The following is a 17,618-nucleotide window of genomic DNA, read 5'->3' as shown; positions in this document are numbered from 1 at the left end:
AACAGAAACTTATACATGTATATGAAAAGGACCGAACCACTGTTTTGGTTTATCCCTGGGTATTGAGACACTTCCATTTGTAATTCATTTTGTTATTCTGGGGTCTGCACTACACCCAGCGGTGCTCAGGGGCCATGTGGTGCCTGCCAGGTACTGAACAGGGTCGGCCACATGCAAGGCAAGTGCCTTACTTCCTGTACCATCTCTCCAGACTCCCATTTGAGTTTTTTTGGGGGGTCACACCTGGCAATGCACAGGGGTTACTCCTGGTTCTACACTCAGGAATTACTCCTGGTAGTGCTCAGGGGACCATATGGGATGCTGGGATTCAAACCCGAGTCGGCCACGTGCAAGGCAAATGCCCTACCTGCTGTGCTATCGCTCCAGCCCCCTATTTGAGTTTTTATTTATTTTTTATTTTATTTTATTTATTTATTTATTTATTTATTCTTTTTTTTTTTTTTTTGCTTTTTGGGTCACACCCAGCGATGCTCAGGGGTTACTCCTGGCTTTGCACTCAGGAATTACTCCTGGCAGTGCTTGGGGGACCATATGGGATGCCGGGGATCGAACCCGGGTCGGCCGCGTGCAAGGCAAACGCCCTACCCACTGTGCTATCGCTCCGGCCCCTTATTTAATTTATTTATTTATTTTGCTTTTTGGGTCACACCCGGCGATACTCAGGGGTCAGTCCTGGCTGGGCAGTCAGGAATCACTCCTGGCGGTGCTCGGAGGACCATATGGGATGCCAAACCCTGAACCCAGGTCAGCCGTGTGCAAGGCAAATGCCCTGCCCACTGGCTCTGGCCCCAGAATTTGGAATTTCTTCAATCTCTCAATACATCTTAATAAATGTATTTTAGCACATTGAAAGAAAAAGAAAAGACAAATGTGATGTTGGAAGATAGCTCAAAGGCTGCAGCAAATGCTTCCCCCAACACAGTGTGGTCCTCAAGCTTGGCTGGGAACATCCAGAAGCAAGGAAAATAGGCTATGTCTCAGGGGCTCCGACACGGACTGGGAAGTGGAATGGGGAAGTTTGACCTCTTTACCCCGTGACACATCACCTTTCCCACTAATGTGTCTGAGCCAGTTTATCCCGCTCTCTCAGCGCTTTGGTTCCCTTGAAGGCCTCCAGGACTGACTGCTCATCCCCCTCTCTGCAATGAGCTGAGGGTCCCTCCCACCTGGAGGCCTGAGTACGTCCCTGCATGGCCACCAGGGGGCAGCCCACACCTGGCACATGCCTAGGGAGAGCTGGGCACCCCCGTCTAAGGGAGCTTCTTCCCAGCACTCCCTAAGGCAGAAAATAGCAGTTTCCACTCCAACCCGGAAGGAGGACAGGGCAGAGTCAGGAGCTGAAGGTGACTAGAGCGAGCAGGCCCATGTTCACCCTTTCTCATGTTGGCTCCGGGACCTCAGGATGAGAAACATTCACTGTTGCCCGAGGCTCCAGGTGACAGGGATTAATTAGGTAAAGGGAATGCTTCTTGAAAAACAGATCCTGGTGGGCTGGAGACATAGCACAGTGGGTAGGGCGTTTGCCTTGCATGCGGCCGACCAGGGTTCGGTCCCCGGCATCCCATATGGTCCCCCGAGCACCACCAAGAGTGATTCCTGAGTGCAGAGCCAGGAGTAACCCCTGTGCATTGCTGGGTGTGACCCAAAAAGCAAACAAAACAAAACAAAAAACAGATCCTGGGGCTGGAGCGATAGCACAGCGGGTAGGGCGTTTGCCTTACATGCAGCCGACCCGGGTTCGATTCCCAGCATCCCATATAGTCCCCTGAGCACCACCAGGAGTAATTCCTGAGTGCAGAGCGAGGAGTGACCCCTGAGCATTTGCTGGGTGTGACCAAAAAAAAAAAAAAAAAAAACAGATCCAGGGTCGGAGCGATAGTGCAGCAGGTAGGGTGCTGGCTCTGCAAGTAGCCAACCCAGGCTCTATCCCCGGCACTCCATATGGCCTCATGAGTCCCACAAGGAGTGATCCCTGAGCACAGCTGGGTATGGCTTTCAAAAAAAAAAAAAAAAAAGGAAAAGAAAAGGTTACCAATTAATGCCATCAAAGCAAAAAAAAAAAAAAAAAGGCCTCAAAGCAACATAGTCTCAGGTTGGACACTTTGGAGCATCAGGTATCATGTACTGGTGTCTCATTCCTTTTTGTTATTTGGGCCTTGGGGCCATGGGCAGGCCTGTGGAATCCTATAATACTCATCTGGAATCGGCACTGCCAAGACAAGGCCCCTGACCCCTGTACTATCTTTCTGGGCCTTTACTGGTGTTTCTGTGTTTGGGCACAGCTGGCGGTGGCCTGGGTTACTCTAGGCTCGAGGATCACTCCTGGAGATGCGCGAGAGACCATATGGGATGCCGGGATTAGAACCGAGTCAGCCGGTGCAAGGCAGGCTCCCTACCCACTGTACTCTTGCTGGCCCCAAACTTATCTTTCATCTCCTTTTTTGTCACTACTTTTGATGTTCCAATGGCCACTGCCTCGCCAAAGGTCACTAAGATGAAGTCCTATGCTCTCCTCTGAGAACTGTGATATTTTCCCTTTTTTGGGGGGCCATCCCTGGTGGTGTTTGGGGATCAAACCCAGGGCTTCCTAGAGGCAAGGCACTGAGCCACACCGCAAGCCCCAAGAACTGTAGTCTATTTTTTTTTTTGGGGGGGGGTGATGCTGTTTTTATTGCTTGTTATCAAACCACTTGGGAGAAAAGGTACCAGATAAGAGTACTAAGAAGCGGGTGTCTTTGGGCAGAAGTGGATTGTTCTTTTTTTTTTTCCCCTGCTTTTAAGAGCTGTAGTCTTTTTTCTTTTTTAATTTAAAAAATTTTATTGAATCACTGTGAGATAATTACAAGCTTTCATGTTTGGGTTACAATCTCACAATGATCAAACCCCCATCCCTCCACCAGTGCACATTCCCTACCACCAATATCCCGGGTATACCCCCACTTTTCCACCCTCCCCCTGCCTCTAAGGCAGACAATATTCCCCATACTCTCTCTCTCCTTTTGGGCATTATGGCTTGCAACACAGACACTGAAAGGTCATCATGCTAAGAGTTGTAGTCTTAAGTCTCACATTCAGACCTCTGCTCCATTCCGAGTTCTTTTTTTTTTTTCTTTGTCTTTTTTGAGTCACACCCGGCAATGCAAAGAGGTTACTCCTGGCTCATGCACTCAGGAATTACTCCTGGCGGTGCTTGGGGGACCATATGGGATGCTGGGAATCGAACCCGGTCGGCCGCGTGCATGGCAAACGCCCTACTGCTCCAGCCCCATTCTGAGTTCTTTTTATGTACAATGTGTGGTGGTGGTAATAGCCAGTTACTAACACGATTTGCTGAAAACACTCTTTTTTTCCCCTGTGAATTATCTTGGCTCCTTTGTAAATAAGCAATTGCCTGCAAACACTGGGCTTGCTTTCTGGACTGTCAGCTCTGTCTCTGCCACTGATTCTAAGTATCTCCTTGAGTGATGGCAGAGGCCCTGTGAGCTCCTCTGTCAGAATCTCCACCCTGCACCCCCCCACCCCGTGTCCCTGCTGTTGCAGTGACAGGGCCCAAGCATCTGGCTGTGCAGCTTATACACCTTAGTGGTGCCCACACACACATGAACTCACCAGGGCTGAAGCCGTTTGGCTGAGCTCACCAGGGTCAGACTCTTAGCCCAGGTACTGGCCTATCTTCAGCCGCAGAGAGCCTCCTGGGGGCCGCACACCTGAGCTGAGGCTGAGTAATGCAGACTACAAACTGGCCCGAGAAGGGGGGCTGGGGGGCGCAAACATCAGAGGTGCCAGGATTGTGTTCAGCACACGCGGCAGCACCAGGAATGGAACTCAAGGCCTCACACTCGCACGATGAACAAGGAGCCACTGTCTGGGCCCCCACTCTTTTTTTTTTTTTTTCTTTTTTGGTCACACCCAGTGATGCTCAGGGGTTACTCCTGGCTTTGCACTCAGGAATTACTCCTGGCTGTGCTTGGGGAACCATATGGGATGCTGGGGATCGAACCCGGGTCGGCTGCGTGCAAGGCAAACGCCCTACCCGTTGTGCTATTGCTCCGGCCCCTGGGCTCCCACTCTTGACTTTTGGAGGGGCCTGGTGGGGTGGAACCCTCCCAGGGAACAAAGCCAGGGAAGGCAGGTTTGAGGCTGGAGGGTAAGAAATATAAAACTGGTCCCGGGGCTGGAGTGATAGCATAGCGGGTAGGGTGTTTGCCTTGCACGCGGCCGACCCGGGTTCAAATCCCAGCATCCCATATGGTCCTCTGAGCACCGCCAGGAGTAATTCCTGAGTGCAGAGCCAGGAGTAACCCCTGTGCATCGCCAGGTGTGACCCAAAAACCAAAAAAAAAAAAAAAAACAACAAACTGGTCCCCCTTTGGGGGTGCTGTCCGTCGGCCCGTGCACATTCCCGTGCAGAAGGGCGGGCTGGAGGGGAAAGCCCTGCGGAAGAATGTGGGTGACTCCCCGCCGGGCGGCCTGTGGGCTCCTCGGCCATCTGCCGGCCTTGGCACTCCACATTCTCCAGCCGCCTGGACACCCTGATGAGTCTCTGCCTGCCCCGAGGCCAAGTGCACCAGGGCTCAAAATAGCCAGGCGGCTGCCCTGAGAGCCTGGTCTGGCTGGCAGGAGCGGGTGACGGGGTCTCAGGGCCCTTCATAGTGTGGGTAAAAGGGCCCGGGCCTGGGGCTGGGAAGGCGGAGATCAGGTGAGAATCTGCACGTCTGCCCAGCCGGGGTGGGCTCCCCCGGTGAGAGCAGAAGGGCTGGAGGAGCCGGAGGCAGTGCGACAGGGGCTGAGGGAGACACAGGAGCCTTCCGTCCAGGCAAACACTTTATTCAGCACAGAAACGTGGGATCAGAAGGGCCTGGGGTGGGGTTCCCGAGGAAGGGCTCTGCTTCAAGCCCCGTCAGCAGAGGGGAGGGGGTGGGCAGGGGGTGGAGCCAGCTCAGCCTTGGGGTGTCAGCGGCCGCTCCCTGCCAACAGCCAGGGCAGAGGGGCAGGGCTGGCCCACTGCAGGAGGCCCCCACGGCACAGAAGGCAGAGGGGGGGGAGTCTCTTCAGCAAAGCAGCACAATTGCTGCGTCTACACATGATTGAGAGGTCCTAAGGGCCTAAGCCTTGGGGGTGACAGGAAGTGGTCCTTGGGGGTGTCCACAGGGTGGGGCTGTGCAGCTCTCACCACTACTGGCACCAGCAGGCTGTTGGTCACTTCTATCAGCTCCCCCCACTTCCGATTCTCTGGGGGGGATGACCTCAGCCCTGCACTCGACTCATGATCACGATGGGGGGTGGGGGGTGATCTGGGGTCCACAGCAGGAAGGTGCTGCCAAGCCCAGTGGGCAGCCAGGACTCAGGCAGCCAGGCCTTGGCGCTCCCAGCTGGGTAACGAGTGAGAAGAGGGGTCCTGGGAGGGAGGAAGGAGAGGGCATGAGCAGGAGGGAGAGGTGAGGGAGTGAGTTCGGAGGGACCTTACAGGTGCTGGGGAACAGATGGCTCCCACGAATCCCTGATTTAAATAGAAGGGGTGGGCCAAGGACAGAAAGACCACCTTCCCCGATCCCCTTGCTAGCCCAAGAATGGGGGACATGACAGCCCCCCAAAACCCAGTAACCAGAAGGGCAGGGGCTGGGGCACAGTCTCGGTGGGGATGGCAGAAGGGGGTCCAGCGGCTTCACTCTGGGGAGGGGACAGGGACACACAGAGGCCTGGAGGGCAAGGCTGGGGCCTGTGGGGGTCACGGTGGCACGGGGGACAGTCCAAGCCCCACTACCCTCTAGAGTCACGGCACTACACACAAAGTGGGGGTACTGGGGGCCCAGGGGGACCGGATCTAGCTAACGACTCATGGGCATGGAAGGGGTGGTGGGGTGACACAGCGTCCCGGCACCCGCAAGTCACCACCAACAGCCATTGCCGTTGGGAGTGCAGGAGGCCTTGGGCTCACTCGTCAAACTTCCCTTCTCGAATGTGCTCGAAGGAGAAAGGCAGGAATTTAAAACCGGTCCCACTGTAGAATTTATTCTGGAACTCGACCCTGGGGAGAGGGGAGAGGAAAGTTAGTTGTGGGGCCAAAAAAGATGCCCCTCCCTGTCCCGTGCTCCCCACTGTCCTGGCCAGGCCTGGAGAAGCAGCTGTGGCTGAGGCCCACCCGCTACGGGGGGCGCGGAGCAGGACCTGGAGGCGAGAGACCCCACACCCTCAGCTGGCTGGGCCGGCTCCCAGTTCTCGGGAGCCCCAAATTGGCTGTTTTCCTGCATGTGTTTTCCTAGCAACTAGGTTGCTAGTTGAACAGCGGGGCTTTCGCTTCAGGGGAGGAAATTCCCAGGAAAGGGGGAAGCTTGGAGGGGAAGTCTCCTCAAAGCCAGGGCAGAAATATTTTCCAACTACAAAAACATCTGAGCGAGAGAATTCTCCTCTGGGGGACTGGGAGGAACACGAGCCCGTCGACTCCCTTCCCAGCGCCCGGCAGCCCTCTCGGCCACTCTTGGGGCCTGGGAGGGGGCAGGAAGACTCGGCAGGGCCAGGCTGCTCGGCGCACGGGCCCTGGACGGCTGCCCGGCCGCCAAATCACCACCAAATATGGGCAGAAAAACGCATGATTCAGAGGAGAAAAAAAGCAAAGGAACGCGGCCTGAGGAATAGTTTCCACTGGCTCAGTGACCCGGGCACCCGCACCCTGCGACCAGCCCCTCTGTTCGGCGACTCCACCAGCCCACCTGCACGCAGAGCCCGAGAGGGAGGGCTGTGGGGTGGGAAAGGGCCTGGGCCTGCCCGTGGTCCTGAGACTCAAGGGGGCAGGTGGAGGAGAAACGGGTGGCGCCCCTCCCCCTCTGACCCAGACAGAGATGAACTTTTGGTGTGTGGGGGGGGTCAGAACAGCCTGCCCCTCTCCCTGCAACCGAACGCCTCCAAGCCCGGTGGGCTCCCAGCCGTGCCTGTGCCCAGTTCCCCCCAGGGAAAATGAGCCCGGAGGAAGGCTTCGAGCAGGTCAGGTTTGGGGTCCTGGTGAGAGCAGCCCCAAACCAGTCCGTGGGTTTGCCCCCGCCCTCCCCTCCCCCGAGAAGCCTTCCATGGTTCTCTCTGGGAGGCCTCGGGGAGCCGTGCCAGGAAGGGGCAGATACATCCTGCCGGGGCTGTGTGCCTGCGGCGAGGGTGTTTCCCAGCTGTAAGTGGACTGACAGACCAACAGACAGACGTGCTCCCTTTCAGTCCACACAGAGCCCGCTGGTGGGCAAGTCCCCTTGGAGTCTGGCGGTTTCCCCAACTCCGACTGCACAAACAATTCTGACCCCAGATGGGGCCAGTTTGGTTTCTGCGTGCCTGGGGGGCCATCCCCACAGCCCTCTGCATGCCACGCGCACTCTGGAGGCAAGCCCGGGCCGGAGAGGGTACGAGGGTCTGCTGTGGCTGCCCTGACTCCAGCAGACAGGGTGGGCGCAGCCAGGCTCCAGCTCAGCCTCACTTCCGCTCCCTCCAGCTCCCAGCAGCGGGCAGGAAAGTGTCCCCGGCAGGGCCCCATGCCAGCTCCCTCAGGCGAGGCTCTGGGTGCTTCCGGAGAAAGCCTAGCTGAAGTCTCTGGCCACCCCCTCGGAAGGGCTGTCTGCCATGGGACCACTGTCCACTGCTTTGCGCAGGGACCCCTGGGGCCCTCCCAGGCTGCAGCCACTGCTGTGGGGCTGTGAGGCAGCCTCAGGAGGCTGAGGGCTGGTGTCTGTCACCCCTTCTGAGCCCAGCCCTTGGCGGGGGCCACCCATGATGCAGACTGGGAGGCCACAGAGAGGCCCCTGCTGTTTCCTTAGTCCCGCCTCCCTGTTCCCTGGGTCGAGGTGTCAGTTTTAGAAAAAGGGCTTGAGGCCAGGCTGCTTCTCTGCCCCCTTCTGCTCCCTAGGCGCCTCTCTGATGGCCCCAGTGGCAGGGCAGTGACGAACCGTGGTCTAGACCATCAGCTCCTGGGACAGCCATGCTGTCCCCCAGCCACCAGCAAGCATGCACACACGTCTGCCCACTCGTGGACTCTGCTCTACAAAGAGTTGGTCCCTCTGAACAGCCCCTGAGTGAGGACCCGGTTAGTGTTCCGGGTTGTAATGCTGAGTCAGCTCCCTGCCCTTGCCTTTCCTGAAAAGAAAGAGACTTCGGTTATGGGAGGCAGGAAAGCCAAGGCAGTTGCTCAGAAGACAGTGGAGCTGGAGCGAGCAGCACAGGTGAGTCTGTTAACCCGCTCATGGCTGTTCATGACCTACCTTCTTGTGACTCCATATGAAGCTGATGTACAACTAGAAACTAGGGGGACTGGGCTTGCCTTTTTTTGGCGGGGGGCACTGATAGTGCTCAGGGCTTGCTTCTGGCAGTGCGTGGGGGCTCACATGATGCTGGGGAATCAAACCCGGGCCTCCCACATGTGATGTGTATACCTCTGCCCTTTAGCCCCGAGTCTAGTGGTTCTTCTTAACAGATCGTATGTTTTTCTTCTTGCTCCCATGGCAGAGCCCCAGAACTTGTATAATGGGTAGCCTTCACTTAAAATCAGGACGCCCCAGTTGGAAAACTGGGGTAATGAGGACATGGAGACACTATAAAGCAGCAGCAAAACCTGTACAGCCGTGGGCCTCAGGACAGCTGTCCCCGGCTGCACAGCTCCTATTCCTTTTACTGGGCAGACCAGGACTCCCTGCAGCAGTCCTGTGAGTGGCCAGGAGAGGGCGCACGAGTACCAGCCTCCTCCCTTCTCCTTTGGTGGGGCCAAGGGCTTCTGGAAGCTGCACAAAGGCCTCCTTGCTTCCCTTTCACCCAACACTCCACTACCCCAAACTCCACAAAACCCAAGAGCACAGCGTGTCTGCCAAGCCTGCTCCTTGCAAACGACACCTGAGAGGCCCCGGTATGTCGTGTGCTCCCTGGGCCTCCTCGACCCTACATGGCCTCATGCAGTGTTCCCAGGAATCCAGCTTCTCTGCAAGGCAGCCGAGGCCCTACAGGTGAGGGCAGACAGTTCCACACGGCACCCTTGTCTGTCTCGGGGAAATCATTCTCCTCTCAGGTGAGAGAAAGCAGGGTTGAGAGAAACAGGCGCTCTCCTGAGCCATCCAGCCAGAGATGGTAGCCCTGGAGGTCGGCCCCAAGCTGGCCCTCTCCGCTAGCTGGGAGGATCAGGGGAAACGCCATCACTCGAAGGCCAGAGATCTCCCAGAGAGGGGCCTCCTCTGGCCAGAGATCCATGTCACATTCTGAATTGGCCATGAGGCCGCCTTCCTCGTACGGGGTTGTGCCTGGCTCCTTGCATGTGCCCCACCCTGTCCAGGGAGGCGGGAACAGGTTTCCTACTTGGACTGCAATTATGGTGGGGCGGTGACTGTTCCCTCAAGCCCGGGGCTCAGGAGACAGAGAAGTAAATAGGAAGAGAAGGAAGCCAAGAGGGCAAGAACAAGTGAGTCATCGCAGGCTGGCTGCTCAGACATTCCCTCACCCTGAGTGGCTAAGGAAGTGTGCTGGGAGAGCGGACGCTGATAAGCTTAGAATGGGTTGCTGGCCAGCAGGCTGAGCCCTGCAGCACGCCCAGCCCCCTAGCTCTGGCCCTGGCCCTGCCTGGGCAGTAAACAACAGCTGAGCGGGCAGAGGGTGGCTCTGCACCTAGGCCGCTCGGTCACGGGTGCTTTCAAGGGAAGGCTGAGGCCCACTTCTGGGCCTCCCAACATCAGAGTGGCACAGAAGCCTCCAGCAGCTCCCCAGGAGAAAGGGCACAGATGAAGGGATGGGGTGGGGGTGGGGAAGGGAGGTCCAGCTGCAGATCTCCCTCAGTCTGGAGAGCTGAGAGCCCCCCATGGCCCTCAGATCAGGACCACCACAGCACGACTCCTCCAGGGGCTCCCGAGGGAGCTCAGTCAGCTTCCCGCTGGCGACCAGGATGTGCACACAAGATTGGGCGGGGGGGTACCCCAGGGACAGAATTCTGAGCATCCACAGTCACTAAGGCTTGAGGCCCAAAAGCGGGGAGCAGGGGCCATCAAATCTGGAAGGAAAGGGAATCACAGAGGTAGACGAGCTAGATAAAGCACAGGATGCCCACTTGGGACACATCTGAAAATGACTCATTGTTTACCTGACATTCAGTCGAACTGGATGTTCTCAGCTTTTTTTTTTTTTTTTTTGGTTTTTGAGTCACACCCAGCGGTGTTCAGGGGTTGCTCCTGGCTAGGCACTCAAGGGTCACTCCTGGCAGTGCTTGGGAACCATATATGGGGTGCCGGGGATTGAACCCAGGTCAGCCACGTGCAAGGCCTATCCCCTGTGCTATCACTCCAGCCCCTATTCTCAGATATTTATTTTTATTTTGCTTTCTGGGTCACACCTAGCAATGCACAGGGGTCACTCCTGGCTCATGCACTCAGGAATCACCCCTGGCGGTGCTCAGGGGACCATATGGGATGCTGGGATTTGAACCCGGGTCGGCCGTGTGCAAGGCAAATGCCCTCCCTACCCGCTGTGCTATCGCTCCAGCCCCTCAGATATTTATTTGTTAAGCCTAATTTTCATTTGCAACCCGATTGTCTTTTTTTTTTTTTCTTTTTGGGTCACACCCGGCAATGCACAGGTTACTCCTGGCTCTGCACTCAGGAATTAACCCCTGGCGGTGCTCAGGGGACCATATGGGATGCTGGGAATCGAACCAGGGTCGGCTGCGTGCAAGGCAAACGCCCTACCCTACCCGCTGTGCTATTGCTCCAGCCCCTGCAACCCGATTTTGTGCAACCAGGATCCGTCCTCATGGTGGCACTGTGGGGACTCCCACCTGAAGACACTGGCATAGGACAGAAGGCCAGGATGAAATGGGGGCAGTGCTTTCTGTGGTTGACTTAAAGAAGATCCATTTTGGGAATTGGGTGGTGGGGTGGCTAAATTTATTATTTTTTTCCTGCAAAGGGGGTGGCAAATGAAACGAGTTTGGGAAACTCTGCTCTAGACCTATAGCACATACTTGAGCATGGTTCAGAGGACAGGAAGATGTGCCAGAGTGAAAAACCAAATAAATACAGGGCCAGAGGTGGGGAGTTTGGGGGTAGGGAGTCAGCTGCCAGGACCGTGGCCTGTGGGATCCCCAGGCTCCACTGGTAAGGAGCAGCTTCTGAGTATCACTGTATTATCTGGCCCCCAGAGCCAAGAACAAATGAGGAAAAAAAAAAAAAAAGCCTCGCTGTCAAACTTTCGGTCACCATGAATAGCCCTGAAGAACAGCTGAGAGGTGCAGAGAGAGAAGTTGAGAGCAGTGACCAGGCACCTCTCCCTGGAGACCCACATGCATCTGTGCCTTCCAGAACCTTCCCAAGCCTCCCTGCTAAGGGGTCAGGGATCTTGTCACACCCTGCTCAGCTGTGATAATGGAAGTAAACAGAGTGAAGAGACTGGCACTGGCATAGGACAACCCCGCTCCCAACCCCACCCCACCCCTGGTAACCGAGACCACTCCCTGCCACCGATCATGCCCCTCACCAGTGGAGCCGCAGCGCGTGCAGGAAGGCAGAGAGGCCCTCCATGATCAGCAGGATGGCCACGGTCAGGGTGGCGAAGGCAGCAAAGATGAAGAACAGCCCCAGGCTTCCTGCCAGGCTCTTCACGCTCAGGCCGATGTGGATCACCATGGTCCAAAGCACCTCAGACAGCTCTAGGGAGTGAGGAGAGATACTGTGAGGGGATCACTGGGCCATGACCTGCAGTGCTCCTGTAGCCCGCGTGCCCGCGGCCCGGGCTGGCCCACCCTGCAGAGCCAACCTGGCAAATGAATCTGGATTCAAGATGCTTGAGAAGCCAAGCACTGGGTTGCGATTTTGGATAGCTTCCAGTCCTCCCCCCACCACATTCAAGGGTGCCCAAGAAGGGGGAAGTGGCCGTTTCTGCTGGGTGTGAGGTGATACTCACGGGCGTGAGCCAGGCTGAGGGCCCAGAGGCGCAGGTAGGAGGCGGTGTTGGAGATGCAGCCCAGGCAGTACTCGATAGTGTGGATGGCCTGGTGGACCATGGTGTCTCCAAAATCAAACTGCCATGGAGGAGAGCAGAGACAAGAGCTCAGACAAGGAGATGCGGGGCAGGAGGGCGGGAGTTAAGGATGCCTGTCCCCTGGAGACTGGGCACAGGGCGTGGCCTCAGCTGTGCCAGCCACCCTCGAATGGGCTGCCCTGCTCCCTTACACACACTGCACTTTCCTGAGCTCCAGTTTCAGGGTGCCCTTTGTACGCACTGGTCTGCTCTGGCCTTGGGGTGTGTGTCTGGGTGGTTGGGTGCACTGCAGCCTCCCACCCTCTGTGTTACAGCAGCCAGAGAGTCGGAAGGTCTCCACACAGGTAGCATGGCTGGGGCTGAGCAGACGGACAGAGGCTGTCTGCAGGACAGCCACCCTCCACAGCTGCCTCTCTCAGGTCGCTTTTATCACAGTTGTGGGGGCTTTCCTGGGTGGGTGTTGGGGAGGACCCCAGGGACACTTCATAGGGTAAGGCCTGTGCTCACCACTCAACTACACCCTACTCTTAGCTGTCTTTACTTAAAATGTTTTACCTTTCAGGCAATGTGATTTACAAAACTGTTGACAACAGGGTCTCATACAATGTTTCAAGACCCTGGCAGAGCCCTTATTTTCACCACCCTTGGAAGCGAGAGAACTTCCTCTTTCTTTCCTGACTTCTGAGATCACACAGGGAAATTTTGGCAAAAGTATTAGTGATTCTTACTTGGAGAGTTGATTAGAACCAGACTGACAAGTACTGTCTCTGACTCTTTCCCTCCTGGTGCTGCCTTTCACCCATTTTCCTTTCTATACTGAGAGTTAGTTCTAGCATGGAGGGGAGGCAGGAACAGGCTCTACGCCTCCTTCCAGTGCCCAGAGCGGCCCTCCAAATGCAGTGTCACCCACACTAAACAAGCTCATTGTTCCCCTAAGACCCAGCCAACACTGACTGGCCACCGTTACTCCAAATGCCGCCCCTAATCCAGAGCACGACTAGGCCCCCACGTCAGTAATGAATCTTTGCTCACTCTTGCCCTTACACTCACTCAGGCCCTGAGACCTGCATGTTTTACTTCCTCAGCCTCCTGTTAGCAACCCCGCCCACCCCCACCCCCACCCCCGCCAATGCCTCACATCACTTCCGGCTGCCCACTTCTCTCCTGCCTTTTTTTTTTTTTTTTTTTTTTGCTTTTTGGGTCACACCTGGCGATGCACAGGGGTTACTCCTGGCTCTGCACTCAGGAATCACTCCTGGCGGTGCTCAGGGGACCATATGGGATGCTGGGAATCGAACCCGGGTCAGCTGCATGCAAGGCAAATGCCCTACCCGCTGTGCTATTGCTCCAGCCCCTCTCCTGCCTTTTTATCTCCAAACTGTGTTCCTTCCCAATTCTCCATGCCCCAGAAGACCCACCTGGACGTTTGGGCATGAGCTGTGCCATATTTGGCCTCACTGCCCTCCAGTGGCTCCCTGCTGTCCAACTACTCTACTCTGGCTGACTCTTACCAACCTTTTAGCTTCACCTTTTACCCGTGTCCATACTCCTGACTGCTCCGAGTCCAGGGGAATACTCAGGCCCGTATGGGTTACATCTGCAGGCCTCTGTGCTCCCCAATACCCTTCCCCGCCCTCAGGCTCCTGTGGGGGAAGTGGAGCTAAGTTTAGCAATAGTTTCCTTGGGGAGCCCTTTTCTGGTCTCCTCTTTCCACAACTGCACCTCAACAGCTGTCAGGTCTCTGGGCTTCTGAAAATATATCTTGAGTCCACCTTGATCTAGCACCCACTCTTAGCTCACTTATTTTTTTGGGGGAGAAGGGGTTTGAGGCCACACCCCGTGGTGCTCAGGGCTTCTGACTCCTGGCTCTGTGCTCAGGGATCACTCCTGGTAGGACTTGAGGGACCATCTGCAGTGGCGGGGATGGAAATGCTGTTGGCCAATGCAAAGCAAGCAAGAACCTCGCCCTTGTATTATATCTCCAGCTTGATAGAACCACTTTCTTAAAGGGATGCGGGGGTGATTGGGGGGGTTCCCTAATGGTGCTCAGGAGATCCAGGGACCCAACTGGTGATTCTTGACTAACCAGGCTGTGGGTTCACTGCAAGGGCTTGAGGATGCCATGCAGCGTGAGCCCCACAGGGCTAAGAGATACCCAAGCAACTACAGTGGTGCTATGGGCGTCTGGGGCTACACCTGGTGATGTTCCTCTTCCCTGGGGACCACGAGGTGCTGCTGGGAACAGAATTCAGGTCAGGCACATGCGAGGCATGTGCCCGAGCTCCTGCACTATTTGCCACCCCTCAAGAGTCTGTATGCCACAGATCAAAACCAGGGCATCACGGTGCAAATGCTTGACCACTGGGCTGTACGTCACCTCAAGGCATCTGGGAGCTCCACTTCTGCAGCACGAACTATAGTGCTTGGCCCACGGAGGTGAATGAATGGGTGGAGGGTGAACGCAGCGGTGAGAAGCACAGTGGAAGCGCTGCTGGACCTGGCTGACTGGCTTCTTGGGTGACTCCCTGACCTGCTGTACTCTGCACCTAGACTGAGCATCCCCACCCTCCAGCCCCCAAACTATGGGTTAGGGCTGCACAGGCTGACCTGTGAGGTCAGCCGATTTTTAGTCAACCCAAATGGGAAAGTTCAAGAAGTAGGCTGGACTTTTCAAAAGGTTCTGTTTCATTTGCCACCTTTTTTTGGGGCGCAGAAGTAAATTGTGCATATGTCTGATGAACACAGAATGATTTGACTACTTAGAAAGCTGTGGATGCTGAACCCCTATGGAAAGTGGGGGCTGTCAGTGACTGGGTTGGGGGTTCTGATTTGCAGCCCCCTGTGACAGGGCTCATGAGGAGCACTCTGACATCGACCAGTGCTGTGGGTGCTCAGCCAAGGAACTCTTTGGGTAGAGCAGAGGCGAGGCGAGGTTCCAGTGGGGACCATGCTCTGGACCGCTCACCCCACACACCCCACTGGGAGCCTCCCAGCCCGAACGAGGCTGAGCACTGTCTGTTTTATGCAGATAAAACATTTAATCCCACTGCACTACTGCAGAGCCAGAAGAGTCGGGAAAGGAAGGGGCCTCGGGTCTATGAATTTTACAGAAGAATTTGGGAAAGGTGCAAACAGTGCAGCGCAGCCTTTAAACATAAAAACAAACTCAATTCATCATTTGGGTGATACTCAGTGAATTACTGATGAGCTAGAAGACATTCCGCTCCAGACGTGGCCTGAACACTTAGCCGCCTTTCTCTCTGTCCTGCTATTCTATGTGTTTGGCTGGCAGAACATGTTCCCCTCTCACATGGCTGGACTCCTATTTCTGGGGTGCACTTCAGGAAAAGCCTCCTTCTGAAAGCTGGTGAACCCCCTCCCCCGGGGCACATGAAGGTGACACAGATGCCAAGCCAGGTCCAGTGAGTCTCACTAGGGGCATGATGAGAGCAGCAGAAGAGGCTGCTGAGTCTCAGACAGGGAGGAAGGGTGTGCGTTCACAGAAATACTCAGAGGAGTGGGAGGAACAGTGAGTCCCAGTGGCAGAGTGACCGAGGCATCACAGGAGAAAGGAAGGCAGAGGCCAGTGGATGGAGCTCCAGAGGGGAGTCACTTCAAGAATGCCACAGCAGACATTACTTGGAGCTCACTGAAAGCCATTCTCAGAGGTACCGGATCAGCCAGGTCAGTGAAACAAAGACACAGGGGACTGGCATGAGATGCGGTTTGTGGAGATGAGCGTTCTCAGAACACAGGCCCGCGAGCGCGTTAGAAATGGCCAGTGAGATGCAGGATGCACAGGTGTCACGGGTGGCCCCGGGATGCAGCGGGGTCAGCAGAGTGATCACAAGGATGGAAAGGAAAGTCACAGAGAGACATGAAGGCAAAGCCAGCATGGGTCTTACCACTTCATCCTCGGGAGGCTTGAAAACACAAATTTACACTTAGTGGGGAGAGCCAAACCACACACAAGGTCACAAGTCACAAAGCTATGGGCCGCTTCCTGGGAAGGAGGCTTGAGGTGCTAAGTGGGTCCACCGTGGTGGAGGTGGGCCCCCTCGGTCAACACAGCCACAGCAGCAGCAATCAGAACATTCAGATACATATTTTTAAAAGTATTCCCAACCTTTGCAATTTCTTTTTAAAACAGTGATACACAGAGTCAAAGTGGTCAGACTGAAAAGGCCAGTCACCTGGGTTCTCAATTCACGTTAGCTTAAAAAAAAAAAAAGAAAAAGAAAAAAAAAGAAAAGAGCTTTTGGCAGAGGAGATTTCCAACTTCTGTTATTTGTGAAAAGACTTCGTGCTATGAGTGATCAGGCAAGAGGAGTGGAATTTAAAAACCAAGGTGGCCTGGAGGTGATAATTAAAGAAAAATCTAAGCCTGGCCACGTCTCACTCTCCCTATAAAAAGTGGGCAATCACCAATTTGAAAAGCCGCAAAGAAAATGCCTGCAATGAGAGCATGTGAACAGGCCAAGACTTGAAAAGTGCCAGTGGTCCTGGTTCCAGCTGGAGCCACTCTTGGAAGGGGCCAAGGATGAAGATGCTACCCCCTGAGAGGGCTGCTGTCCACGGGGGCCTCCCCTCTGCTCTGTCCCTAGGAGAGCCAGGGGGGGTCTCTGAAACGCGTACATAGAGCCCTGTGGGCCACGTGGAATTCAAGAAATTAGACAAAGAATCAGACTGCTGTGGGCTCTGCTGGCAATACTGGAAGTCAGAGCCGTGTGGAGGGGCCCACTGGAGAAAGCTGCAGTGCCCTGAGAGGTCCAGAAGGCAGGGGCTCGTTAGTATTAGTATTTTCAAGAAGACCACGGGGGGCAAGGAAGGACGTGAGACAAGGACCAAGCTGAGATGGAAGGAGAGGATGCCCACGCCACTGGATCTTACCTCTTCTGCGTCCTCGGAATGGGTGGAGAGCTGGTCATGCTGAATAATCTCAGCATCCTCCTCTGTCGGTCCGTTGCCCACCCTGATCCCACCAAAGTTGAGAGTTCCCTACACAGACGAACAGAAAGAGTCGAATTTGCCTGGGCTTTACATGTGACATTCTGTGAGGTGGGGAAGGGCGATGGTTAGTACATACAAACCTCAGAAAAGCATATCTGCTAACAACACAAGCAAACCCCATGGACTGAGCAGCTAAACACGGGCCACTGGTCCCATCCCGCCCATCACCGCCCCAGCCCTGCCTCGATCTATACTGGCCCTGCTGTAGTGGGGAACAGGCACTACTTCTTCACCAAGAGACATTGGCCTGGTGTTGGTAAACACCACTTGCGAATCCTGGCTAGAATGAAAAGCCTGCTCCAAATGGATTCTCCGAACAAGTGTGGTTCTATCTGGCGAGCCTCCAGGGCCCATGGTTTTCTGAAACGAAAGCGCAGGCTTCCTATGCGCGAAAGGAGCCAGACAGTGACTATAAACTGTTCTAATGAGTTTTCAGCCTCCATGAGTGAAAGACAAGGTTTCTACTGAGGTGTCATGGACTTCTGAGGCCCAGGAAAGGGGAAAAAAATGGTGTAGTTAGAGAACACTAAAAGGGAAGGAAAAAACTGGAAGAAGCAAAAGCAGCTTCTTTCTTTCACTAGAGGCTTCTGGAGTGCGGCAACAAC

General features: G+C 55.4%; 1 protein-coding gene across 7 annotated transcripts in view; it reads right to left on the bottom strand.

Moving 5' to 3' along the window:
• Positions 1 to 4,832: 4,832 nt before the first annotated feature.
• ATP6V0A1 (ATPase H+ transporting V0 subunit a1) overlaps positions 4,833 to 17,618 on the bottom strand; it is a 74,379-nt gene continuing 61,593 nt past the window's right edge. For 4 of the 7 annotated variants that reach the window (XM_055131516.1, XM_004608790.2, XM_055131518.1 and 1 more), the window contains 5 exons: positions 16,894 to 17,001; positions 15,909 to 15,926; positions 11,926 to 12,043; positions 11,500 to 11,671; positions 4,833 to 6,049 (listed from right to left, as the gene is read on the bottom strand). In XM_055131516.1, coding sequence (XP_054987491.1) covers positions 5,956 to 6,049; positions 11,500 to 11,671; positions 11,926 to 12,043; positions 15,909 to 15,926; positions 16,894 to 17,001 — 510 coding nt within the window. In that variant the 3' untranslated portion in view covers positions 4,833 to 5,955. The remainder of the gene's footprint in view (positions 6,050 to 11,499; positions 11,672 to 11,925; positions 12,044 to 15,908; positions 15,927 to 16,893; positions 17,002 to 17,618) is intronic. The other 3 variants (XM_055131517.1, XM_004608791.3, XM_004608793.2) reach the window with 1 other exon arrangement.

Source organism: Sorex araneus, chromosome 3 (assembly GCF_027595985.1).
Source record: "Sorex araneus isolate mSorAra2 chromosome 3, mSorAra2.pri, whole genome shotgun sequence".
NCBI classification, from domain to species: domain Eukaryota; kingdom Metazoa; phylum Chordata; class Mammalia; order Eulipotyphla; family Soricidae; genus Sorex; species Sorex araneus.
Note: the sequence above shows the minus strand (reverse complement) of the source record. Positions and strands in the feature narration are given on the sequence as shown.